The sequence below is a fragment of the Cryptomeria japonica genome, chromosome 10, assembly GCF_030272615.1.
Source record: "Cryptomeria japonica chromosome 10, Sugi_1.0, whole genome shotgun sequence".
Lineage (NCBI taxonomy): Eukaryota > Viridiplantae > Streptophyta > Pinopsida > Cupressales > Cupressaceae > Cryptomeria > Cryptomeria japonica.
The window spans coordinates 231,538,332-231,565,800 of NC_081414.1; the positions used below are offsets into that span (position 1 = coordinate 231,538,332).

The following is a 27,469-nucleotide window of genomic DNA, read 5'->3' on the forward strand; positions in this document are numbered from 1 at the left end:
CTGACCTTATCCATGTCTGAGTACCAGTCTATGGCCACTCCCCTTAAAGTTGTTGGGAACTGTGTTACCCATTCATTTTGGTCGGTAACACCATTCGCTGACCATATGGTTTCGCACGTTCGACAATGGCGGACGGGATCTTCCTTCCCGTAGCCATTGAACTTCGGCAGTTTCTGTTTACTGGCCATCCCACCGCTCGGTCTCGCTCCTCTGGTGCCTTGTGTGCTTGTACCTAGTGATCCTCCGCCTCCGCCTCCTGCACCTGACCCTCCACTCGTGGGTCCTCCGGAGAAGGTTGTTGACCCCGAACCGAACAAATTGCCTCTCGTATGGTACTCTTATGCTCCCTCGGCACCGTTGGTCGTACCGTCACCTTCAGTCGTCTCCCTCCGGTTGTCCTCCAAAAAGGACAAATTCTTTACTAGGTCTCTAGTAGCGTCGATCAAGTTTAGATTTCGCCTTGTTTGCTCCATCAACTCTTCGCGACTTCTTACCCTACGATGGTCGTATTCAAGCGAACTGTAGAGGTCGCCTTCGACACCCTCCGTGACTCATAGGTTCCCTTCGGGCAACCCTACGACAATGTAGAGAGTGTACTTCTCTCCGTCTATCTCTGCCTCCGTGACACCTCCTAGGTTCCCTTCGAGCAACCCCTCGGTCAGTCGTCCCTCGGCAAGCTGCCTTAGCCTATGCCTTCATTCTACTTGCTGCTCCAGAATCAAGGCCCTCTGCGCGGCCTCCCACTCGTCCGTTTTTGCCTTTTTTTTCTATCTTTATTTAATATATTGGGCATAAATCACTTCCGTACATAGCAAGCACACGCCATGTACACAAAAAAAAAACTTCTATTATTTTTCCTTTCGGCCACAATTTATCTCAACATTGTGTCGGGATTATTAAAGGGTTCAATTTCCCCTTTGCCTCTTGCTATCACGCTCTGCGTCCCACGACGATTGTTCCGTTTGCGCGTCGTCGGCCTCTGGGTTCATCTCACCGATGGGTAGGCCCATCGTGTCTGTGCGCCATCCGCGTTTTCTGTTCCCGAGTACATCTAGGCAATGGCGCCAAATGTTTACCCTCTCGGGTGAATAACTTAAAGCACACAAATAAAACACATAATGCAAAATAATAATGCCATAGATATCAGATGCAATATAAGAGATGTTATTACATTCATAGTCGTTCTTTTCCACAAGTTACATTCGGAAGTATATAAAGATGCCGAGGGGGTGCGAGCGCCAACCGTCGCACCGCAACTGCCACCCCTCGGTTGCCAACTAACCAACACAATTACAACTTAATTAACTAGTTCTATTTCCATGTACAATATTGCCACCAACATCCATCAACATTAATTTTTAACCAACCCCACAAGAGGACATTCCCAATTAATAAGTTGACCTTCTTGAGGATTATCATTGGACAATGTAGAAGAGAGAGAAACCACATGAATACCAAGTCTCATCTGAGCTCTAAAATTCCCACCAATAATTTGCTACATAATCTTGAATACAAACTTTGGCAAGTTTCTTTCAAGCTGGTCATAATCTACTACAAGCCTGACTAATATGCCTACCGATTAAAAAAAATTAAATGCATTCCCACCAAATATTCCAACATATCAAACTATGACCAATATCATGAAAAAAAATAAGCGCTTTTAACTTCAAAAGGGATCATGGCTAATTCACAAGAGAATCCAAAATAGATACTTAACTAATACATGAAATTCCTAACAAATCACACCATAAATGACAAAGGAAAGTGACAAAGAGATAGGTTAAAAGATGTCAACCATTCTCTTCATCTTGAGGGCAAATGATACATTTATCCGAACCAACAAACCCACCTTTCCTAATATTATCATAACTAAGAAATTTATCTAAAGTTGCACACCGCATGAAAGCAGTAACCTTTGGCCAACATTTAGGATGGTAGGCCCTTTTCCAAAGCTTACAGCTCTAAACTTCAAGGTTTTCAGCCAAAAGAATTTTATTTCATAGTTATTTTGCACTGAGTAAGTCCTAAAACCTTTCAAACCCCATCAAAGGATGTCTAAATGACTATCCAAAGTGACCTTCTGAGATGCTTAAATATGAGCTAATTGGTCAATAAGATGAGCGAATTGTTCAACTGACCAAATTTCTTTAAGTTTCCATTTCCAAATCCTTACCCCATCCTACATGACTTCATCTTGAATATCAAAAACATAACTCCAACAACTTCAACACATTTTTATTTTAATTCATGGAGATCAAGGAATCCACACAAAGACAGCTATGCTGGTTGCAAGCATCATGCCAAAAAAAAGCAAGGTCACCTTTCCCTAAAATTTAGGAAAGTTTAGTTTTGATCATATTACTACCCAACTTGATTGTTTTCCAAATCTAAGAACCCTACCAAGGGTTAGCATCTTAGGAATTAAATAATGATTCTCCTAATTTAAGTGCTTGAGCTTAAGAATTCTCTCCCATAAAGCATGTTCCTCCACACACCATCTCCAATATAATTTGGTAGCAAGAGCTATATGGTGAGGGAAGATCTCATACCTAAACTTTCTGTCTCTTTAGGTTGAGAAATTTTATCCCAGTTAACCAAATGTGAATTCCTTTTTTTTGAACTTCATTCACAAAGAAACTTTTTCATCCTTTGGTCTAAATCATGAAGGGTGCCTCTTGGAGCTGCAAGAGTTATGAATCTATTAACCGAAAGAGCTTGAATCACAATTTTAACAACTATATAGCCAGCCAAAGAGAGGTATATATGTGTCCAATGATTGATATTATTCTGTACAAAATCCAACACAACATCTCAATCTTTTTTCCAAAAGCAAGTATGAGAAATAAGGATACCCACACATTTGAAAGGAGAAGAAGCAACCTGAAAATGAAGACTATTAATTATCTAATCCTGAAGATAAGAGTCAATGTGGAAGGAGAAAACCAGATATTTGAGTTGATTCAAGAGTTGACTAGATGCACTAACATAAATTTCAAAAGCTCACCTAAGATCAATAGCTTACTCAAGAATAGAATTGCTCATCAAATAACTACAATCCACAAACTAGAGATAAATGGACCCATTACTTACAAAATGCGAAACCCAGAAACAGTGCCAATACACTTTAGGTGCTTCAAAAACCTACCAAGTCCGGCCAAAAGTAGAAAGAGATTGGGAAAGAGTGGATCTTCCTACACAAGCCTATTTCAAAATAATAAGTAGAAAAGGAAGAGCCATCTATAAGCAAAGAAAAAATAAGAGGTACAACAATCCATACCATTGAATCTTGCTATTTTAAAACCAAAGGCACATAAAAAATATCTTCCAAAGAACTCCAGCAAACCCCATCATAAGCCTTAGAAAGATAAAGATTGATGAACATAAAAACTTTTCTTATTTACATGCATGGAGTGAACAATTTCTTAGACAATGACAATACCATCAAAGATCTGGCTCCTTATACAAACCCCACCTATTTAGGAGAAATGATAGAAGGAAGGAGTCATTTTAGCTGTTCAGTGACAGTTTTGGAAACAATATTATAGTGTAATGTGCTGAGCTAATATTTTTTGTATTTTGATATATGTTCGATAAAGTGCCAACTGATAAAGCACTGTAACATTCCAACTATTTTGTGTACTGTTGCAATTGTTTGACAAAATGACAATAGAGATAACATGCACCAACTGGTGTTGCATTCACATGATTATTGTAGGAATAACAATAATTCTTCTACTATGAAATCAGATATTATACTATTCTGAAATCTGACACAAATTGTAAGATACCATCCCTGTTATACCTAACTTTTTAATCCAATTTTTCACCTTTTTCTGAACAGGCATGTAATCAAACACTTTGCACACACGTGCATGAAATGTTTCAGATTGCAGATTTGATGAAGTTTGTTTGCATTAATCTCGTACAACTTTGGTTCTCATAAACTAAAAAGTAGCAGCTGCTCTGTTTGAAAGTAAATGAATAAAAGACTGAATTTTACACAATGAATTTGCATGTTGTCAAAACACATTATGCATTTACTAGAGCATATATATTTCTAACCTTATTATTGCATTCATATTCAAGCTGAGAACAATGATACATTAGCACATTGACTTCTTGAATGGACAGTAGAATTATCAATCCCTGCATCTGAAGTATTAAGGCATATAACTCATGCCAAGGACAGACTTGCAATTAAACACCCCAGAAATATTGTTATATGTTCTGTGCCTTCAGTAATCAGCAACCCAAGGTAAATCGACCCATTTGTACTCAGTAATAACACCTACAACCTGATTTGGCACCCAGCTGTAGGAGGTATATCACCCAACAATTGAAGGAGCTACTTGTCGCCCAATAGCTCCAATCTCTAACACCGAGTAGGTTAAGTATAGGTTGTCATTGATGTCAAAGGTGCTGGTCAGTTCTGTCATTGATGTTAGTTATCTGGAAGAGTGTCAGGTATCTAGAAGAGTGCAGATTGGTATACAAAAGAGTGGGATTGGTGTCAATTATCCAGAAATGTGCAATTACTATCATTGATGACAAAGGAGTTGAGTTGGTGTCAAAGAAGCTCACCATGGAGTCAAACTTGAATACGCATGTAATTGTATATCCACAACTATCACAGTCATATCATTCTAGAAGGGCAGTGGCAAACTATAAAGGTATCTCATCTGGATAATGCCTATCTTGTATCTATTCCAGTTGTAGAAGGTGATCCGGAAGTGCATGCGGTATGATATTGGGGTCTGTTTCTTAGTGTGTTTACATAGGCAACTTGTTTTGTTTCGCATTTAACCGCACTTGAGAGTTATGACATGCGGTTTGAAAGGAGAGCATGTCTACACATGTTGTGTCAGATTTTTAAGTTTCAATTGCTGAGGTTTAGCGGACAGAAAGTTAGAAGTGACAGAGTGGTTACTGTGTGAGTTGGCTAACTGGGTAAATTGTTTCGGATTGATGTGCTAGAGGTTTGTAACGTGTGCTTACTGGAAATAGCATGCGGATGATTGTTGGGACCAGGTAAGTATATGTTGGGTAACACAGCGTGTTATTTCTTTTGGAGTAACATGTGGGCTCTTGGACCTGACCTATTACACATTTGGTTAAGGGTCATTCTTGTGGCCGACTTGCAGATGCATTAATCTTGTTCTAAGCTGACATGTGATTGTAATAATCATTGTATCATATATATAGTGAATCTAGGCTCATTCCTAGGGTGTGTCAATAAAATTATCCGGTATGTGTTATTGATGTGGGGTTGGAGGAATGCAATGTGAGTTGCATCTCAATCATTGTGTGGTTTCATCAGAAGATCATACACACTAGGTGAGGAAGTTTTGAAGGTTATTTGGATCAAAAGCAAGCTATGCATATTTAGTCTTTAAGTTCCGCAATTCATGTCACTTTCATATTGTTGAGATTGATGTCTCATATGCTGAGTTGGTGCTCAGATCTTGGATTAGGGGATTGGTATCTCCTGTAGGTTGGTGCCTGCAAATACAATTGGGGATTGGCATCTCTGGTACGTTGGTGTCCACTTCATATTGTAAGTTTTCTATTATTTGTAAGGCTGTGTTAGGGTAGTAGATGCAAGCAACTATTCTCACCATGCTTTTTCCCTTCACGGTTTCCATGTACATTTGGTGTTCTTATGTCTTGATGTGTGATTGTGTTTACAACTTGCTTACCTGCACTAATGATAAAGTAAGATCTGGTAAGTGTTCTAATGATTTGGATGTGAGAGTGATTCTGATGCTTGGATAAGTTATTAATGGTAATTAATGTTGCATAAGTTTGGAATTAGCATATACTAATTCACCGGCACCCCCTCTCCCCCACCTCTCAGTATATCTGTGTGCCCTACAATACCCAATGACCAGATTTTGGGTGCTCATCTGCAACAAAATCACATCCTTTTGTCTCCAGCAACCAATAGATCCAACGCCTATTTTTTAATGTCATTATTTGCAAAATAAATTCACAACTTGCCTCCTAACTCTCATGCCAACACCGGGCAAGTTCCAACTTCCACGCCAACAATAAAACCTTCCCCAAACTCATGCTGCAATACACATGAATTCGCCCAACAAGGATAAATCTTCCCAAACCAAGATTCACACCAAGCATGAAGGAATAAATACCAACCAAGATGAGGGTTTGTGCCAGCAAAACATATGAGGAAAATCACAGCTTCCAACAAATAATCTCACACCAAGATATTAGTATTAATCAGTGTAGCATTAATTGTCTGGGGAATTAATCGGCAAAATTACAGTATAAGATTTTTTGAAAAAATCGGCGAAAAATCGGATGTTTAAAAAAATGTAAAAAATTACAGAAAATTAGTGAAAAACTACTCTCTTTTTTTAAATTTTAAGGGCATTTCCATAGCATAGAGATATTGTAACCAAATAAAATAGAAACTTCAACATATGAATTGTAGAATATAGATTTTCATTGTTTATATTCATGTACAATAATATTAAATTCATACAAATATTTCAAATTAAATTATACAGTTTTTTTCTATTTATATTTAGTATTTACTTATCCATTTCAAATCAACTTAATTCTCTCTCCCACACACACATATATATTAAGATATATTAATCTAATATTACTGAAATTGCTAATTTAATCAGTACTATTAAATAAATTACTGTAATATTTAATATTACAATAATATTTAATAAATTACAGTATACTACAATAATATTATAGTAATATAAAATAAATTACAGTATATTATAATTATATTATAGTAATTTTATCTTAAAAGATTAAATTACTGATTTAATATTTTAAGATAAATTATTGTACTTATTTAATATTATTGTAAATTTATTTAATATTGCAAGATCTATTAAAATCAGTAATCAATTTTAAAATATATTACAATTTAAAAAATAACAATATATTAAAGAAACTACTGATTTTAAATAATTTATATTAAAAAAAAAATTTACTAATTTTTTTTAAATAATTAAATAATTATAATAAAATAAATTATAAATAAATGTAAACCAGTAATACATGTTAAAATATATTATGATTTAAAAAATTACAATATATTAAAAAAATTATTGATACTAAACAATCTATATTAAAAAAATTAAACTTTACATTAAAAATTTCTTAAATTATTAAATAATTATAATATAATAAATAACATATTATGATCGATCAAAAATTTTTAGAACATCTAGAAAAATTAAAAAATCTAAACATTCAAAAAAATGCATTCACCTACAAACAAACATTCTGAAAAAATTTCAATAATTTCGCCCGTTTTCGTCGACTGGGGAGAGTTCACCCATCTGTTCATTCCCAACTCGTTGAATGGTCTGTATACAATGGAATTGAGGGTCGCTGGATTTAAGTCGTCGCTCGCACTCATTCCCGTCGAGTCGCAGATTTGATCTGCTTTTTGCTGCTGTAATGGGTGTTACCCCTGCAAGTGACCTCATCTTCAACAATTTCGCAACATTTTATTCAAGTTTTTGCACGTTTTAGGTTTTCCTTATCAAATCGGGTTTTAAATGGGTTTTAATCGTGATTTTTTTTGGCGATTTCAATGAAAAAATTGTTGACCATGGTTGACCGATTTTTGCCAATTTTTTGGGGGAAAAAATTGGGCATCTCCCTGACTCACAATTAATCGCATATAATCAAGTTTTTTTGCAGATGTTTGCTTCTTTGGTATTAATCACCCAGAGAGGATTGATCTTTCAACTCAGAAGTGACCCCAACGCCCAGCACTAGGGATGAATGGTATCTAGAAATGAATGTCCCAAAGCCCAAAATATGAAAACTCTTCGACCAAGCCAAACTTGTCTTTCCGAAATCTCTACAAAAGCCTAAACACAAAAACATTAACCAGTGAATCCTTTCTAATCAACCTATAACTCTGAATGAGCTACACCGAATTAATCAAGGAGGATGTTTCACCACCATGGCTAATCTTCTCTACGAGGGTTTTCGTCCTCTAGAAGGCTAATACAAACCAAGTTCAATTCCATAGAACCCCAAGGGTTTCACCAGAGAGAAATCAAATAATCTACATAAAGCAAATGAACTCCCTAAATCACCTTTTTATATTTTTTTTCCTGCCAAACTTTCCGGAAGTTATTTTAAAATTATTTTTTAATTAAATGCTCCTTTTTGCTCAAAAAGACCATATTTATGATATAATAATAATATTTGATATGCAAGGTCATAATTTATATGTCTACGAAAACTTCAAATTCTCTTTCTAATGAGCTATTACGCAAAGGTGCTTAATAAAGCATTTTAATAAAATTAAGCAACCTTGTTAAATTAATTCATTAAAACCAATAATACACCCAAGTTGCAGAACCTACCAAAAAGCATCAAAATCAAAATCTAACCATACTAGAATGATACAGTGATAAATAATGAAAATCAGGGCTGACTTGGTGATTTACTAAAAATAGATTCTTTCTCCAAGAATCTTGGAGAACACATCAGAAACAGACATAAAACTTCCCCTCTAAAAGGGCTGATGGTCACTGAGAAAGCCAAAGCTAACTACAATGTCAAAGTGACCAAAAATGGGGACATTACACAAATCTATCGTAACAAAAAGTAAATAGAACTTTTAGCCTTTAAGTTGAAGCTGATAGCTGATTAAATTCCATTCCATTCATGTGATTTTTAAATATTTTCAATAAATATCAAATTGACTTCAAAAGTAGGATTTGATCAAATCTAAAGTAATTCGTTAATCCAACATATAACTCCAAAACCAAAGCAAGCATTCAAATATTGATTATTATTTGCTACACAAATCTTTTCAATAATCCTTCAAACTACAACTTCCCCAAATACCAAAAACATATCTTAAAATGATCTTTCACTCTTCAACACAAATCTCCACAAATTCCATGTAAAGACCCTGCTGAATTTGTCTTTAAATTTTCGCCCCAATATTTTGTTTCACTATTATGCATGAACACTGTATTGTTGAATGTATAGTTTCAGTTGTGCACATTTGATAGATTCGTTGTTTGTGTGTTTTCTTTCATATAATGCATTGAAGTTCATAAATAAATAGAAGGGAAAGAACACCAGTTTGTAATTCTATGCTAGGAATAATAATAAACAAATGCTGGAAAAGTATTGCTCTCTATTACTCATATGATCAATATGAAACTATTAACATTATCTCAAAATATACCACAAGAATTCCAATACATGGAAATTCGCTGAGAGCAGAAAATAACAAATTGCACCTTACAATTCATGCACAAGAATGATAACCAGCAGCAATGAATGATCGATTTCAATAATATAATGCCTGCATTCACAGGCGCTAGGCATTAGAAAGCAATGATATATACCAGGCCGCCATCAGAACAAGCAAACTCCTCACATCAGCAAAGACTAAACCAGTTCAAACCAAAGGAGAACAGTCCCATCTCCAAGCAATAGTCAGCCACTACTCATGCCAAGCTCATGCTATGATAGGAGGGCTCTAGTGCTAAAGGACCAATGCTAAAAAGGAGACCCTGCATTTAAATGAAAAGGCCGGTGATGGTAACCAGCATAAAATATGAAGTAGCCTCTCCTTATAATAGCCGCATGACCTAGGTGTCCTCTCTATTGAAGTCACCCTCACAAAGTAATCCCATGCGAAAGTAAAGTATTTCAGACTTATGCCACAATATTATTCACATAATATTTAACCCTCGGCTTCCAAAATATTATCTCCAAACAATGTCACTCCAACTGAGAAAGCCACACCCACTCACAATAATTTTTTTAATCAAATACAAATTTCAGCGCGAATAATGTCTTCAAAATATAATCTTCCAATACCCAAAATGAAGACTTTAGGCAAAATGTCCATGGTAATAATTGTTATTTTATACCCTAGGTATGTTAATCAGATTCATGTATTTGATTATGCCCTAGGTTGTAATCAGATTTGCAGTATTTTAGTAAACCAACATAGATTAATTGTGCCCTAGATTGTAATCAGATTTGCAGTATTTAATAAGCCAACATAAATCAGAAATAGAACAGCAGACAAACAAGCATACCCTGGGAAAACCTCCAAGGAGGAAAAACCCAGCATGAAAGACCCACAGGTCAGATTATATATTCTCCTCTAAATATAAGTACAATACTTAGCTTGAATCTGATCTTCACATATCAGATCTGTCCCTTGTATGCTTCAAAGGCTTGCATCAAGATCCACTATGTCCTCTTGGACAATTTCGCACCAAGCTGAATAAGTTCACAATCTTCCTTAAGTTCGCACCCTTCTTAAGACTTCGCACAGAAGAGCTAAATCACTTTGTATATTATCGAACTTGATGATGATTGACTAACAAATTGTCATTTATTTATATGCATCATTTATTCTTTGAAATGTAAGTCGGCCTCCTTGGATTTTGGCGCCAATGTTAAATGGCGTGTGTTTTAGGATAGTGTGGCATTTGTGAATAGGGTCACGTTACTCTAGGATAGGACCCGGTCCTAAAATGGGGTTCGGATGTTGCCTTAAGGCAATCCGAACCCCTATATCCCTAGTTACAATCAACACTCCCTCTTAACTAGGGAGGAGGAGAATACATAATCTAAACCTTTAAGTTCCATCTAGCACACAAGCATAGAATGGATCTAGCACACAAGCATAGAATTACATCTTCCACCTAGCACATAAGCATAGGATGGTTCTAGCACACAAGCATAGAAAGTGTAATATACCAGTGGGTCTTTACATTATTACAATTATCCATCTAGCACACAAGCATAGATTGGATGTAATTCATTCTTGCACACACACAAGGAATGATTCAAAGTGCTACACATAGTCACTGAGATTGAAGCTCCCTCTCAATCAGGATTCCGTTTTCCATGACCCCAAGTCTATCTCTGAAGTACTCGAACTTCACTCTGGATAAAGGTTTGGTGAGGATGTCAGCAATCTGTTCATCTATGCTAATGTACTTTAGATGAATGGCGCCTCTCTGCACCATATCCCGAATGTAATGATAGTGTGTTTCCATATGTTTGGACCGATCATGAAATACAAGATTTACTGCCATCTTTATACAGCTTTGATTATCACAATGAATGGTGGTGGGATCATTGGCTTGACCAAATAAACCAACAAGGAGCTTACGAAGCCACACTGCTTCTCTGGATGCAACAGATGCGGCAATGTACTCAGCTTCTGTTGTGCTTAATGCTACCGAAGATTGCTTTCTGCATGCCCAAGAGATTACTGCGGAGCCCAAGTTGAAGCAAATGCCTGAAGTGCTTTTCCTGTCCTTGACACTTCCTGCCCAATCTGAATCTCAGTAGCCTTTCAAAAGAATTGGGGTATTAAGTGAATACTTCAGCCCATAACCAATCGTGCCACGTAGGTATCTTAGAATGTGCTTGGCAGCAACCAGGTGAACATGTTTAGGTGAGCTCATGAACTGACTAAGAGCATTAACCGCATAATAGATATCTGGCTTAGTATTGACTAGGTACATCAGGGAGCCAATCAACTGCCTGTAATCAGAGGGATCTGCAAAATCAGAGTTAGCTGCAGAAACACTTAACTTCTTTAAGTTAGATTCCATAGGAGTACGCATAGGTTTACAATCTATCATTCTAAATCTTTTCAAAATATCAATAGTGTATTTTCCCTTACTTAGAAAGATTTCATTAGCTCTTTGCCATACTTCTAACCCTAGGAAGTAATGCATTAGACCTAAATCCTTGATTTCAAATTCTGAGGCTAATTCCTTTTTACATCTCAATTTATTTTCACCCGTGAGAAATAAATCATCTACATACAAAACTAAAATAAGCATCTCATCATTATAAACTTTCAAGTAAATGTTAGCATCAGCATCATTCTTGGAAAACCCTAAACTTAGTAAGTACTTATCAATTCTTTCATACCAAGCGCGAGGAGCCTGTTTGAGCCCATATGAGGCTTTCTACAACCTGCAAACATGAGAATCTCTTTTATGGATTACATAACCTTCTGGTTGCTCAATATAGACTTCCTCCTCAATGACACCATTAAGGAAGGCTGTCTTAACGTCCATTTGATGCAGCTCCCAACCTTTGGCTGCAGCAATAGCTATTATAGATCTAATAGAGGTATATCTAGCAACAGGGGCAAAGGTTTCTTCATAATCTATTCCTTCCTTTTGAGAAAAACCACGTGCTACAAATTTAGCTTTATATTTTTCAATACTACCATCAGCATTATGTTTAATTTTAAACAACCATTTAGAAGAAACGACAGACTTACCTTTGGGTCTAGGTACAATGTCCCAAACATCATTCTTGATGATAGACCCATACTCTTCATCCATGTCTAATTTCCAAGCATGATGGGACATAGCTTCTCCGATATTGTGGGGTTCAGACTCAATTATATTGCACATCACAGAAATGTAGTTGGCGTGATTTTGGACACTCTTGCTATTTCTGAAGGTTCCTCTTGGAGCAGCAAACCCTTCAGCATCTTGAATCGTATTTCTAACCCAAAGTGGTATCTTCTTGCAGACCACAATATCCTGAGGAATATCGGTAGATTGCATGGGTTCTGATGAGTCATTCTGAACTTCTTGATTTGGAAGATCAGTAGACTCCTCCTGTAACTCAGGGTTAGCATCAACAATTGAATCTTGATTTTCCATCACCATATCATTATTGCTGGTTAATTAACCTTTAGATCTTTTGAAAGCAATATCTTCTTCAAAAGTTACATCTCTACTTAACTCAACATACCTTTGACCTGAAATGTAGATCCTAAAGGCTTTGGAAGATTCGTTGTATCCTACTAGGATGCCTTTCTTTCCAGATGGATCCAGCTTGGTTCGTTTTTCTTTAGGCACGTGAACATACACAGGGCTTTCGAATATTCTTAGGTGACTGATGTCTGCTTTTGACTCCAGAAAAGGCTTCTTCAGGTGTCACATCCTTTAGGACTCGATGAGGACATCTATTCTGAATATAAACTGCGGTTTTGGATGCTTCTGCCCATAGAAAAGGTTGCAAGTCCTGATCATGTATCATGGCTCTTGCAACTTCAACAATGGTCCTGTTCTTTCTTTCAGCAACTCCATTTTGCTAAGGGTTGTAGGGAACACAGAACTCCCTCTTAATTCCTGCTTTAACACAAAAATCATAGAAGCTACCTGAGGTGTATTCACCTCCATTGTCAGACCTCAAACATTTAATTCAATTTCCTGTAGTATTTTCAACTAAGGCTTTGAATTCTTTAAATCTCTTTAGGACTTCTTGAAACTCTTTAGTTTTAAGAAAATAGATGCATGTTTTCCTAGAGAAATCATCTATAAAGATAACATGATATAGGAAACCGCTAGGAGATGCTATAGACATAGGACCACATAAATCTGAATGAATAAGTTCTAACCTTTCTTTAGCCCTACTATCGCTTTTATGAAAGGGATTCTTTACATTCTTACCCATTGCACAACCTTTACAAGCATCATCATGAGATAAACTGAGGTTAGGCATACCTTTGACCATTTTACCGAGAGTGCAAAGAGCTTGAAAGTGAAGATGACCCAATCTTCTATGCCATAGCTCGCATGATTCAGGGGTCTCATGAATGAGAGCTTGAATTGGATTAGCTGCAAGCTTATATAAACTATCATATCTATTTCCAATAATACGAGCAGATTTGAAATTAGATTTCTTAGGCCAAGCGAATACTTTCCCTTCAGAAAATGCTATTTGCAAACCCTTATCTTCTAGAGCCGAAATGGAAATAAGATTTCTTTTAATACCAGGTACAAAGAGAATATCACAGAGTTGTAAGGAAATACCAGAATCTAGTTTTAAAGAGGTAGTGCCAGAACCTTTTACGGAGTATCGAGCATCATCACTGATTACTACATGAAGATTGGTGTCTTTTTCAATCAGATCTGAGAGATGCTCACGAAATCCTGAGATGTGTCTGGAGGCACCACTATCAAGTATCCACGTATTGCTGTCCGTAGGAACATTGCTAGAAAGAGCAGACATAAGAAGGTAGTCTTCACTTTGTTCGGCAACTTCATTTAAGTTGGCTTCCCTTTCCTTTGGGTCATTCTGACAATCTCTGGCATAGTGATCATATTTGTCACATCTGAAGCAACGAATGTGAGCGGAATCTCCTGACTTTTTCCTTGGATCATAGCAGGAGGATCTAAAATCTTTGCTTCTCTTCTCTTTCTTCCAATGACCAACTTTCCTAGATTTAGATAAGAGAACATGATTATCTTTGAGAGAGTTCTTGAGTTTTCCTCCTACCTCAATTCGAGATTCCTCTTCGATGCAATCAGATTGAAGACGTTCAAAGTTGGGACGATCGGCTCTTCCACCAATGCTACGAATGAATGGTTCCCATTCATCACGTAGACCATTTAATGCAATCATAACAAGGTCTTTATCTGAGATTTGGCAATCAAGAGTGCTTAGCTTGTCCTTTAGTTCATTGATCTTCATGATGTAGGCTATGATTGAGTCTTCTTCTTTCATTTTCATGTGAAGAAGTTGTTGTCTTAGGGCAAGAGCCCTGTTGAGATTGTTGACTTCATACATCCCTTCCAAGTGTTTGATCATTTCTCTGGCAGATACAAACTTTCATATGACGGTGACAAGATGATTCTTGACAGACTCAATTATGATCCTTCTAGCTTTGAGGGAATCTTTCTTGAACAGTTTCAGCTCTTCAACATCTTCTGGAGGAGACAGCCTTCTTCTTCTACAAATTTCAGTAGATCATTCTCTTCAAGGATCAATAGAATACGAACTTTCCAAGCAGCAAAATCAATGGCTCCCTCAAGCCTATCTTCAGCCTTCAAACCTGACATCTTTAATCTAAACACAAACAACAGCTATATGCAACAATTGATTTGCTAAAATCAGAAGTTAATAACACCTATAGCTCTGATACCATGTTATTTTAAACCCTAGGTATGTTAATCAGATTCATGTATTTGATTATGCCCTAGGTTGTAATCAGATTTGCAGTATTTCAGTAAACCAACATAGATTAATTGTGCCCTAGATTGTAATCAGATTTGCAGTATTTAATAAGCCAACATAAATCAAAAATAGAACAGCAGACAAACAAGCATACCCTGGGAAAACCTCCAAGGAGAAAAAACCCAGCATGAAGGACCCACAGGTCAGATTATATATTCTCCTCTAAATATAAGCACAATACTTAGCTTGAATCTGATCTTCACATATCAGATCTGTCCCTTGTATGCTTCAAAGGCTTGCATCAAGATCCACTATGTCCTCTTGGACAATTTCACACCAAGCTGAATAAGTTCACAATCTTCCTTAAGTTCGCACCCTTCTTAAGACTTCGCACAGCAGAGCTAAATCACTTTGTATATTATTGAACTTGATGATGATTGACTAACAAATTGTCATTTATTTATATGCATCATTTATTCTTTGAAATGTAAGTCGGCCTCCTTGGATTTTGGCGCCAATGTTAAATGGCGTGTGTTTTAGGATAGCGTGGCATTTGTGAATAGGGTCACGTTACCCTAGGATAGGACCCGGTCCTAAAATGGGGTTCGGATGTTGCCTTAAGGCAATCCAAACCCCTATATCCCTAGTTACAATCAACAATAATCTTCTGCAACCAAACTCGACTTACTACAAATTTGGCTTCAAAGGAGACACCATAAATTTGATCAATACAATAGAGAAAGCACTGCAACATACCATAGTGATATTTCCTGCAACTGGCTAGGGCAGATCATCTCACTACCAAAACCAACAACCCTTAAGGTTTTCGTCCTAGGCCTCAAGCTTCAAGAAACTCTCCAAAACAATATTAGAAATAACCAAGCATATCTCAAATGAGGCCTAAGCTACTCTTTTATAACCACTGGACAAGCTTCTAGACAACTTTTTAGGTTTTCCCCCTCATTTTAATTTAAATTAGAACTGAGGGAGATAATGACTTTATCAAAATCTAACTTAATTAACCATTAAAGTCACTTTATAACTTTATTAAGTTAATTAAATAATATTACCCTTTTAATATGCTTTCGACAAGTAATATTAAATAATTAAATTAATTAATTCCCTTAATCCTGATTATAGCCTATGGGAATTAAATAGGCTAATATGTCCTCATGAGCGACTACACAGAAGGGGACATTAAATTTCATATATTAAGTACACTTGCAAATCCCATATGAATCCACTCACAAACTAGCTAGGACAATTTCTATCTTCAAAACCAATAGTTGTCATAGGATTTCATCCTAGGGCAAAAAGATGAACAATTGCTCAATCGACAAAGTTGGATTTTAAAAAATAGAATGCGAAGAATGAATTTGCTTTCCTTTTTATACCTTTTTGAATTATTTGACATATTATACTTCATTTCCCCCCTCAAAGTGACTTCTAAAATTCATTTCTAATTTAATTTTAATTTCTGCTCCAAAATAAGTCACTTTTTCATAAACTGTCCAGCTTTCATTATTAATTGAATATAAGTAGCTCATAAAATGAATGTCTTTAGATTAATTTAATTAAATAAATATACCCTTGCCACAGAGAATTCAAATAGGCCAAAGGTCTCTGCCAATTGTTCATGACATTGAAGAGGACATTACATATAGATAGTATTGTAGAGAGCTATAAGTCAAATATCAATAGAATTCAAAATATTTTCTTTCTTAGGAATCAGAGCGAAAGAAAGAATTATTAAGAAATTTTAATTTTTGTTTTGAGGTGCAAAGTTCCTTAGATGGCACCAAAATGTCATCTTTGACAATATCTCAAAAAACTTGAAAAAACTCAACAAGAAAACCAATCGGACTTAGGGTTTTAGTCTTTTTCATCATAAAAACTATCTACTCAAGGCCATCCATGGAAGTACTGCCATTAAGGAAGGAATTATCTTTATGTGAGATAAGTTTAGGAATACAGCTCAAAATTGTATCCCCACAATCAGCAAAGAAATAAATGGGGGCTCTGAATGACTGATGAAAGTAAGAAACAACTTCAAGTGGGATATCTTGAATAGATTCAATCTTGGACCCATTATGAGGATGATGAAATTAGGTGGGGAATTTAGTCTACTTCAACTTTGCTCAGTTTAAGTGGATGAACACCAAACCCAGTAACCAATTAGAGAATCTCCAAATGAGTCAAGAGAGATCATGAAATTCATCGCCAATGCAACCACATCACTTATCATCTTCGTTTCAATTTTTTTCTCCACATAGCTAGAAAGTAGGGCATTCATTTTCTTTGCACTTCATGCACTTTTGTACAAAACTGGCCATCACAGCGAGCAATTTGAGCAAGGTAATATTTCAATCAATTGATATCTCTTTCCATATTCAACCCACAACAATTGCAGCTCACCGTGCCCTTGATCAGAACCGGTGGTGCCCATTGCACATTGAGGGTTTTAGACATTGCAGGGAAAATTCAGCAACATTACAGCAAAGTTTTCATTCTTCTGAATTTGAAATTTAAAAAAAAAAGAAGACAAAGCAAATACATGTCCAACTGCACTCAAGTTGTCAATGAACCCTTCATCTTGCACTCCTAATCAGTTGATAAATGATTCACGCCATGAGATATTAATCTGTTAAAAAAAAGGCACAAAAAAAGGCTTTTTACAAAGGTCAGTTTTTTTTTCAGTGGCCAAGTTGCTGCCAAAAACTTGCTGAAATACTGGCAAGTTTTTTGCCAGACATGGTGCACAAATCTGTAGCGAGTTACTCAGCCAGCAAAGAAATTGTGACTTTTAAACATTATCTTTCTGTAGGGAATAAGGAACTGTCAAACATTTAATTTAGGGCTGCAGGCAATACTGCCAGTCATGGCAAGATAGATAACAGGTTGTCACACTTTTTCTCTAAACCTTGCCTTGGAGAACAGTTCTACATCATGATTGTTGGGCAGGCATTCAAGCCAATTTTGAAGCTATTTGGCAGTGCCTCTCCCTTGCCATTTGTATGCTATTAGGAGATGTAAATGCCAAGCTGTCTCACAATGCTCTTCATTCAAAATACAAACTTTATGCTCAGAGATGTCTAGTCAAATTAAGGCTAAATTACTGCTACTCTTCAAAGTTCCTGGCCAAGTTCTTGGTTTTATGAATATAGGGAGGTAAATGCATGTACCAATGTCTGTAAACAATTGTATATTTGCTAATAGTTTCAAGTGTGCTTCCCCACTAAAACCAAAATCTAGGTGCAGGTTGTCTCTTTATGTTCATTATTGTCAATGTATATACAAAAGAAAAAAAATTGGCAAAATAAACTTCCCAGCGACATTTCAAATGCCCCACAACACTGAAAACAAATAAGTTATTAACTAATAAATTTGAACTCTTAATAACTGCAATTCTTAAGGATGTTATACTAATTAAATATCTATTCTGAATAAATAGTTATTCATCTTCAGTCTAATCCATACTTACTTTTAATTACTTGAAAGTAAAACAATTAAGTACATAACTAATAAATTTGAAGTCTTTATAAAAAAATTCTTAGGGATGTCATATTAATTATGTTGGTGTTGGAAATAAGCCACACCCGGACTGACGATGGACTGGTCCAAGAAGGGCCAGTAGCTCAGTGGTAGAGCACTCCAGCAGCGTATGGAAGGTCCTAGGTTCGAGTCCTAGCTGGTCCATGGCTCAACAAATTAAATATCTAATCTGCATTAATAGTTATTCATCTTCATTTTAATCCATATGAATAGCATAGAATACAAAATAGTTATATGAAAGCACCAACACAGTGCTTAGGGAAACCTTGGAAACAATTTGTAACGTGGAACAAAAGGAGACAGAAATCTCATTATCCTGTGGGTGTTCTGTATTCCACAAAAGATTCTAAACACCATCACCCTGCTTATTTTATTTTTCACTCAAGTCGCTGTTAAACATTCACATTTGTGTTCCTAAAATCCCATTCAAGGTTCCCAGTTTGCAAGTTTTCTGTAGAATCATTTGAGAACCATCAACTAAAAAAAATTCCACCACAACCAATGTTTGAAAATTATAGAATACTATTTATCATGCAACAGTTAATGAACATAAATTCTTATTTGATCTTCTTCTACAGATGGACCAATACCAACTCTGTAACAATGCTTAACCACAAATACTAATAATAAGTCTAATGTCACCTTTTTTCCTTTTTTGTACTATTCTTATAACCGTTGTTTACAGTGACTATGGACTAAACAAGCTATTTCCACTTAACATGAACTATGGAATTTTATTGAAGGTTTATGTCCCTTAATTCCATCTTAAACTATTGCAATAAGGGGCCCACTATCTGAATGGTACACAATAGGCAGACAGGCTCTCACTGGTTGCTAACAAATTTCCGTCATCTTTGTAATTTTTATCTCTAGTTTCTTTTCACTCTTTTGCCCACGCTGATGGAGATCAGAAAATTTACAAGCCTTTCATCTCAATATATTACCAAATGTTGGATTTCACATTTGTTTTACTGCCCAAATTTTTGGCAAATTGTCAGTGTTTACACGTCACTTTTTTTTTTTTTTTGAAAAAGAAAAAGTGCTTATATATCAATAAATTTGGAGGTTAAAAAAATTACACAAACAAACATAATGCTTGTTGAGGATGAGTATAGCACGTGATTTTGTGCCAAAGAAGCACTAAAAGAACTTTGTATAGTACTAGCGTAGAGTTATAAGCAACAAAAGCTCTTCAGATTTGTTTTTCCCTCATTCTGTTACAAAAAGCAAACTTACCGTTTAGCATAATTGTCAAACATATATGACCACGACAAGAACACAGAGCTTCACCCAATGTTTCAATTGATATTGCAATGGCACAGAGCACTTCTTTTCACTGCTCCATATAATAGCTCGCTGTTCAAACTACAATTTTGAAACACTATATCTACAGAAATTCTACAAGCTTATAAATACTATTTTGGGGATCAACATGTGTGCCAAAATGTTGTATTTGAATGGTTTCTAATGCAGAAGTGTTTCTTGTCTTGGTGTCTTAAGACACATTTCAGGGATATCATAGATAGTAGCATGAATTGTATCCACAGACTGCAAGGAAGTATCTCAGAATAACAAATCTCCAATTATATGACACCTCATTTAATGCAGGCAACAGTAGATGTAAACCTAGATCCCTGAGCAATGAACTTTTATTTATTGTGAAACTTAAGAAGAAATGAAAGGATGAACAAAATAATATTAATGTTCCAATGACCAAAAGTAGGTCAATAAGAACAAGATAGATCAAATATGGTCCCCGAAAGATTTTAAATAATCTATGAATCCTGATCCAAGTTGCCTCTAGTTGATGAGACCCAGTGAAGCTTTCCTTCAAATAAAATCAAATTTCTAAGCTAGTAAAGTTACTACCAATGGAGCTATATTTTATCACTGAAAAAGATATACTAGCCCCTAGATAAAATTATTACCAAGAAGTCTACATAGACAGTATTATCAAAAAATATACTCTAAGACAAGAACGATCCATTTTATGGAAAAATGTAGCCAAAATAATACAGAATAACAAGTAATTGCAAGTGTGCCTTTCAATTTTTTAACTGCTAAAGGTGAATCAGATAGAGCCTAAAACTTACGCTTCAATGCTTGAATTTCCTTCCACATCATATTAAATGTGAAGATGCCTTTGTCTTTCTGAATATCAGAAACCTCTTTCAGATGTGAAGGATAAAATGATGAATCTGATAGCACATTTGTGCTAGCAATTAAATCTGGTGATTCTCTACAAATAGCAAAACCATCATTTGTCATTTGTACAGAACAATCAATATAGTCAGCACCATCTTTAATAGCTGCCTGATAAGCTAGATCTGTACAACCTGGGAAATCCCCACTAGCTCCATTGTTTGATATGATAAGTGGCTTTCCTGAAAGCAGCAATATGAACATATAATCAGAGTTATAACATAACTATCCTCTCTCTTTCCCTCTCTCAAAAGCATCTATAAAAGACATGAAGGTGAAAATTAACATTGCACCTGAGATGGATGATATATTTTTCTTGTTGTGAGCATAGCAAGCTGCATCAGGAAATAGCATATGTGCAAAATTAGGGTTAGCATAAACAGAGACCTCAATAAAAGAATACATTAACTCTACATGTAATAGGACAGCTTTAGCAAGGCAATGTTAACTACCCACCAGACCTTAAGATTCAAGTACAAGATATTGGATTTGGCTAGGTTCTGTCATCATTGATGAAATCATAAAGAATCTACCAACAAAAAAATTAAGAAATAAAAAGAAAGTCACTTGGTATTTTACTTCAGTACAAGGATGGATACAGCAAGGGCTGCAACAGTTGGGATTAGCTGCATGAAGCCAACAACTAACAATAACAGCATTCCTCATTTTCCAAGTAAATGATAAGGAAAATATTTTATAGGCAGTGCCAGAAGTTATATGTAAGTACTTTCTAAAGGTATTCTCCTGTTGGTCAAGTGGTTTGCTGTCACTCACCTCTAAACCATGTGCCAAAAAAAGACCCTACAGCATTTATGTGTTTGTTCATTAGGTCAACGTCAGCATAAACAGAGACCTCAATAAAAGAATACATTAACTCTACATGTAATAAGACAACTTTAGCAAGGCAATCTTAACTACCCATCAGACCTTCAGATTCAATTACAAGATATTTGATTTGGCTAAGTTCTATCATCATTGATGAAATCATAAAGAATCTAGCAACAAAAAATTTAAGAAATAAAAAGAGAGCCACTTGGTATTTTACTTCTGTACATGGATGGATACAGCAAGGGCTGCAACAGTTAAGATTAGCTGCATGAAAACAACAACTAACACTAACAGCATTCCTCATTTTCTAAGTAAATGATAAGGGAAATATTTTATAGGCAGTGCCAGAAGTTATTTGTAAGTACTTTCTAAAGGTATTCTCCTGTTGGTCAAGTGGTTTGCTGCCACTCATTTCTAAAGGACCCTGTGCCCAAAAAAGACCCTACAGTATTTATGTGTTTGTTCATTAAGTCATGGTTTCCCTTCTCCCAATGAGCATGCTGCATGCCCACCATGCAGGTGTTTTATTTGATGGTGTCACAAGGACATAAAAAGCTTATGTAGGCCTACTAATGGTAAAAGTACCACAATCAACAATGAATTTGAAAATGCATTCCACTAATTTAGTCTGTACAGTAGCATTCCAGAAAATGTACAGGCAAAAACAGTGCACACAGACAATTTGATCACCCAAATATTCAAATTACCAAGAATGCATGATTACAATGTATTAATTTAGTTTTCCTTTCACAGTCTGTTTTTTGTCTACTTGAAAATATTAAAGAGCTCAGGGTTATAAATTCCAGATTTACAGGCATTTCTATTGATTGCATCCACTCACTGTTAGTTTACTGCTTTTGGTAATCAATAAGGCTCTGACTCAAATTTATCTGAAAAATTACCATCCAAAGCCCCTACATTTCCCTCGTAGAATTTTACAATAAGCTCTCAAGTACTACTTATCTACAGTGGTATCTTTACTATTCATACAACATATTAAAATTAATTCTACATCGATCCAATTAATGATGTGATTGGAAGGAAAAGATATAATAACTCTCATTACTTCACCAGGATTGTATCCCAATAGGTTCACTGGTGATAGAGAACAAAATATTACCTTGCACAAGATCATTTCCAGCACGCACTGTAACATCATTTGACAACCCCCTGCTTGCTAAAAAGTTGGTCCTCAGAGCAAATTTTCCCATATTGGGGGGGCTATTAAATTGCTTGACAGAAAGTGACTAGTTGAAGATTGAGGTATAATTAAACGGCAAAGTCAAACTAAACACCTTGAAGAGCATGCTAAGAATTGTAGCATTGAAATGTGCCTGGGTAGGATTAAAACTTTGCAAAGATTACCACTATAGGTATTTTGTAAATGTCAGCTGAATGATATAGTAGAATATGATTACTCACTTTATGATGTGTATGGACCTAAGATCAATCATGACATCCACTTTTTAGAGTAATGAGACAAGACGGTAAAATCAAAATGTGGAGAACCATGCTAAACCAAAAGTAGTGATAGATTTTCTTCACCCACTATGCCTTTGGACACCTGCTTACTAGTGACCTGGTGTTGAACGAGGACCTCCTTTGATATCCTTGAATCCCCAAAATGCTATACTGACAGGGATGCCCAGAAAAGGCCCAAAATAGAGCTAGCTTCCAGTGTATAAACTAAACAAGAATATATGTGCAATTGATATAAATTCTTTACTGGATATAGACCAAAGACAAATTTCAAAAATTTATAATGTTTGTCAACACATTATAAATGTTAAAATGCAGGCTATGTCCGTTTTCATACAGATATCCAATGTCAAACAAAATTAATATCCATCCAGAATCATAAACCCTCATTGGTTGGACCCTAACACATTCTCTAATGATGAAAAGAATGAAAATTTGCACTTCCTCAAATTGAGTGAACTGATGAGAGACAAAATACTTAATAAGTATGTATTACTATTCCACTGTACCGCATATTACATAATTACTTTCTTTATTCCAAAGAGTAAATCAAATATCCTTTTCACATTATGTGATTGTAAAAATAACATATTTTCAACATAATAATCATAAGGACTCATTTATAAAAAAGAGGACCTATCAACAATTTGGAACATGGAAGTTCTACCTATAGCCTCTGATGCTGTTACAGAGAAATCCGTTAGCACACCATCTACAGAAAATTCTGGATTGTCCACGAACTGCAAATACTCTTTTACTGGATCATAGCTATAGTTATAGCTCATACCAAATTCATCAACTGCAAAATCAGAAGCATAAACTTCTAGCCCTGCTTTATGGGCATCTTGCACTAGAGTAGTGGGTGTATTTATATAACCCTCACTAAGAGGCCAAATGTACTCTTTGGGAACTAGAATTCCAGAAGCATAGCTCTTCAGCAAGGTTAAATTATTCAACAGGGTGCCATATGCTTGCTTTGTTGATGGTTCAATATCTTTCTTATCCAGGAACCTCAGTACCAACTTTGACTTGCTCTTCCGCAGCCCTCTTCTAATTCTTCTTAAAAAGTCCACCTCCGGCGAAGAAATATATTCAAAGCTAATACTTTTTGCTGCAGATAGAACGTACTGTATGGTGCTTAAATTGTGCTCCTCATAAAACTTAGAATACTGTCACCACCATAAAAAAAATTATAAGAACCCACAGAAAGCAATATAATCTCAGTTTCATTCAGAATGTATATTTACCTAAAAGTATTCACAAACTTGGACATAAACTAGAAGGTCAAATTGCTAAAACACTACCCAGCTAGTTCAATGTAATTAATATTGAGATATAATAAAGTGATCAAACTAAATATCAAGAAATGCATCGTTCAACATACTATTTAAGATGTTAGTTCATATGAATATTCAGTCAAAACATTTTAAGAACATATTGTTATCTAAGAACCAATTGTGAGATATTTCAAGAAAGAAACAGATGATCAAGACAAATTTCATTTTGATGGCTGAAAGAAAGGCAGCCTCTCACAGTGTCAAGCAATAATCCTCTACAATCTGATTATTCAACAATAGCTTGCATGCAAAAAAATACCTGTATGTTCAACCACAGAGCAGGTGGACTAAGAACATCCACCCCTTCTACAGGAAGCACTGGTAAATTATCAAATGCAGAGGGGCGAGACGAAAGTGCTTGTTTTGCTGTATATACAAGTTCAGAGCCATAACAAAAGTCATTTAATGTTCCAGTAAGATACAGAAGCAAAATTTATCATCTGACAGTTTTTTAAGAGATCATCAAAAAAATTGTGTTTAGGAAGTAATACATGTGTGTCTGTTCTCTATATGAACCTCTTTTTGGGACACTGAAATTCAAATTGGGAAACCAATTTTAGAATATTTCATACATGGCCACAAAAACATATTTGACTTAAATTTCAACAAAAAAATAACTATGAACTTATACCGCCAGTCAGGCTGTGCCCTAAACATGTAGTTTTAGTGCAAGCACTCTCCATTTTATTAACCTATATGCAAAGAACCATGTATGAGAAATATAAACATAACACTAAATTGTGCATGTCTATACAATTAACAACTACATTCAAGAGAACAACAATGAAAAAACTTCTAAACCTTTTGCCTTACCCAACTCTCAGATTCCTTTGCAAGGTTAAGCTTTAAAGACAATGTATAAACAATCATAGGACTTCGTATTGAAATAGCATGTACAATATTAGACACTGTAAATTTTAATTTTGAGCTTTTAAGGGCCATCATTCTCATGTAACGCTTATACAAGTCAAATATTCTAATCCTTAACTGTTCAATTAGTCAATAGTACAGATTATTTTCTACCCTTAAGATAATCCTTCAATATCTTCTTCAAGCAATTAAGTTATTGAATACTCCTCTCTATAGAAATGTGAACTATACTTAATATCAAATCACACAAAAATGATTGATACATGATATCTGGAACTTCTAAGATTTCTTTGGCATGTCAAAGATCACAATTGTTACAAAGAGGATTGAATTTTTGAAGGCAACAATAGTTAATGCTATATTTATCACATTGTTGCTAGATAAAACTGGTTATGACTTAAAGACTCAGCCTTCATGCAGTCAAAAAAATATGCTATAGTATAAGGGAAAAAATCTACAAATTCCAATACACCAGTCAATCTAACAGCTGCTGCATACTTACACAAATTCCAATACACCAGAAATTGGTTTCAACAAGGACGTATTTCTTAAATCCATTGCATTGAATATGAGGCCAATGAAGACAAACATCAGTTCACAAAAATCTTATGCATCTACTGACACACTGCCACTACAACTGTAAACAACACCTGGACTAACTGAATTGAATTACAATGTCCTGTCTTAACGTCAATAGTATTTGACTTAAAATTGAAGCATTTTGGGAACATTCTTATTGATTATGACTACCCTTAGCAAAATATCCAAAGATATTATCAAGCAACCAAAGAAGCTAGACGAAATGAATGAGAAAGAAAGTCTATAATTCTAACCCTTTCCTGTTCAAATGAATTAAATAACATTTGTTAATTACATACTCAAATTATCATAGATGATCAACATAACAGAAAATTGTATTATACCCTTAAATAACCTAAGGGATTAATGGGACTAAATAGCACCTCAGTGCGCAAGGCACAATCACTTAGTGTCCTCTGCCTTACTTATGATATATCAAAGATATCCATATGCATCATAGATGTATTTGACAAATTTATGGATGAATTGCATCAAAGTTATTCAAGCTGTTGTTCAACGTTTTGAATGAGCTACATAATTTCCTCGAAAATGAGGGATGCAGCTCACTCAAAATGTTGGACAAAAGATGGGATAGATTCTATCCGGTTCATCCCAGAAACCTTTGATCAGAATCTTTAATCATAAATCATAAATTTAATGAACGAATGTAAATTCAATAACATGGTTCAGCTAAATGAAGCCAAAATTGTTTCACTCTTTGAAACAAAATCATGAACGAGCCTGCCCAAGTATCCAGAAATAGATGCAATCCTGCTATGCCAGCAATAATCTGGTCAGTCACTATAAGAGAGAGCTTTTCATTCCCATTATATAATACAATGAAGAGTCACAAAATCTGGAAAAAGATTCATAGCAATAGCATCATGTTTGAAGAGGAAGGAATCGGGGATGTGGACTTTACATTCTGCCTTGTTTACAGTAATTGTAGGACATTTTGTCATGTTTTACACGGTTACACATCTGTACACATCTCTAGGTATCCCTATTAAATCTCTTTCAATAGAGGGACAAAATTCCCATCTCAATTGTTGTAATCACATTTTCTAGTGGCCATATTTGCATACAATATACCCATACCCTTATTTATTTACTTTTGTCCTCTGATTTGAAATGGCATCCCCATACCTGTCCCTCCACATCTCCATGTTTCTATGATTAGATAATCCATCAGTTGGGGTGGATATTTTACATGCATAATCATCAACATATGGATTAATAATGTCCAAATTTCCCTATACTCCTTCACACATATTCCTACCATCTATTATGGAATTTTTAACATGTAAAGACAAATACCACATAGCAAAATAGAGAACTAAACATCCAAATGCAGGAATAAATATATTGCAACTCACACACAAATTGCAACATGACATATGACAGTTGGAGAAATCCTCTAATGGGTAGAAAACTTTAAGAGTGAGTAAAAACTATTCATACCACTATATGACAGCCATTACAAGTGATTACATGTCTCATGGGCTAATACAATAGCATATTCATAGCAATTATCAACTCCCTACATTTGCAAGCTGCCCCGATATCAATACAGACCCACAACAAACTGTGCTGCAATAATGGATGGACGACAATCATCAAAACAAATGGAAAATGGAGTACAA

The 27,469-nt window shown here is 35.4% G+C and overlaps 1 protein-coding gene across 1 annotated transcript in view; it reads right to left on the reverse strand.

Annotated features, from left to right (window-relative positions):
• The window catches only part of LOC131077795 (glycerophosphodiester phosphodiesterase GDPDL7), a 136,708-nt gene that overhangs the window by 58,391 nt on the left and 50,848 nt on the right, over positions 1-27,469 (reverse strand). Inside the window, exons 3-6 of the mRNA XM_058015347.2 lie at positions 24,637-24,743; positions 23,708-24,209; positions 21,027-21,068; positions 20,625-20,915 (exon numbers count right to left, since the gene is read on the reverse strand). Coding sequence (XP_057871330.2) covers positions 20,625-20,915; positions 21,027-21,068; positions 23,708-24,209; positions 24,637-24,743 — 942 coding nt within the window. The remainder of the gene's footprint in view (positions 1-20,624; positions 20,916-21,026; positions 21,069-23,707; positions 24,210-24,636; positions 24,744-27,469) is intronic.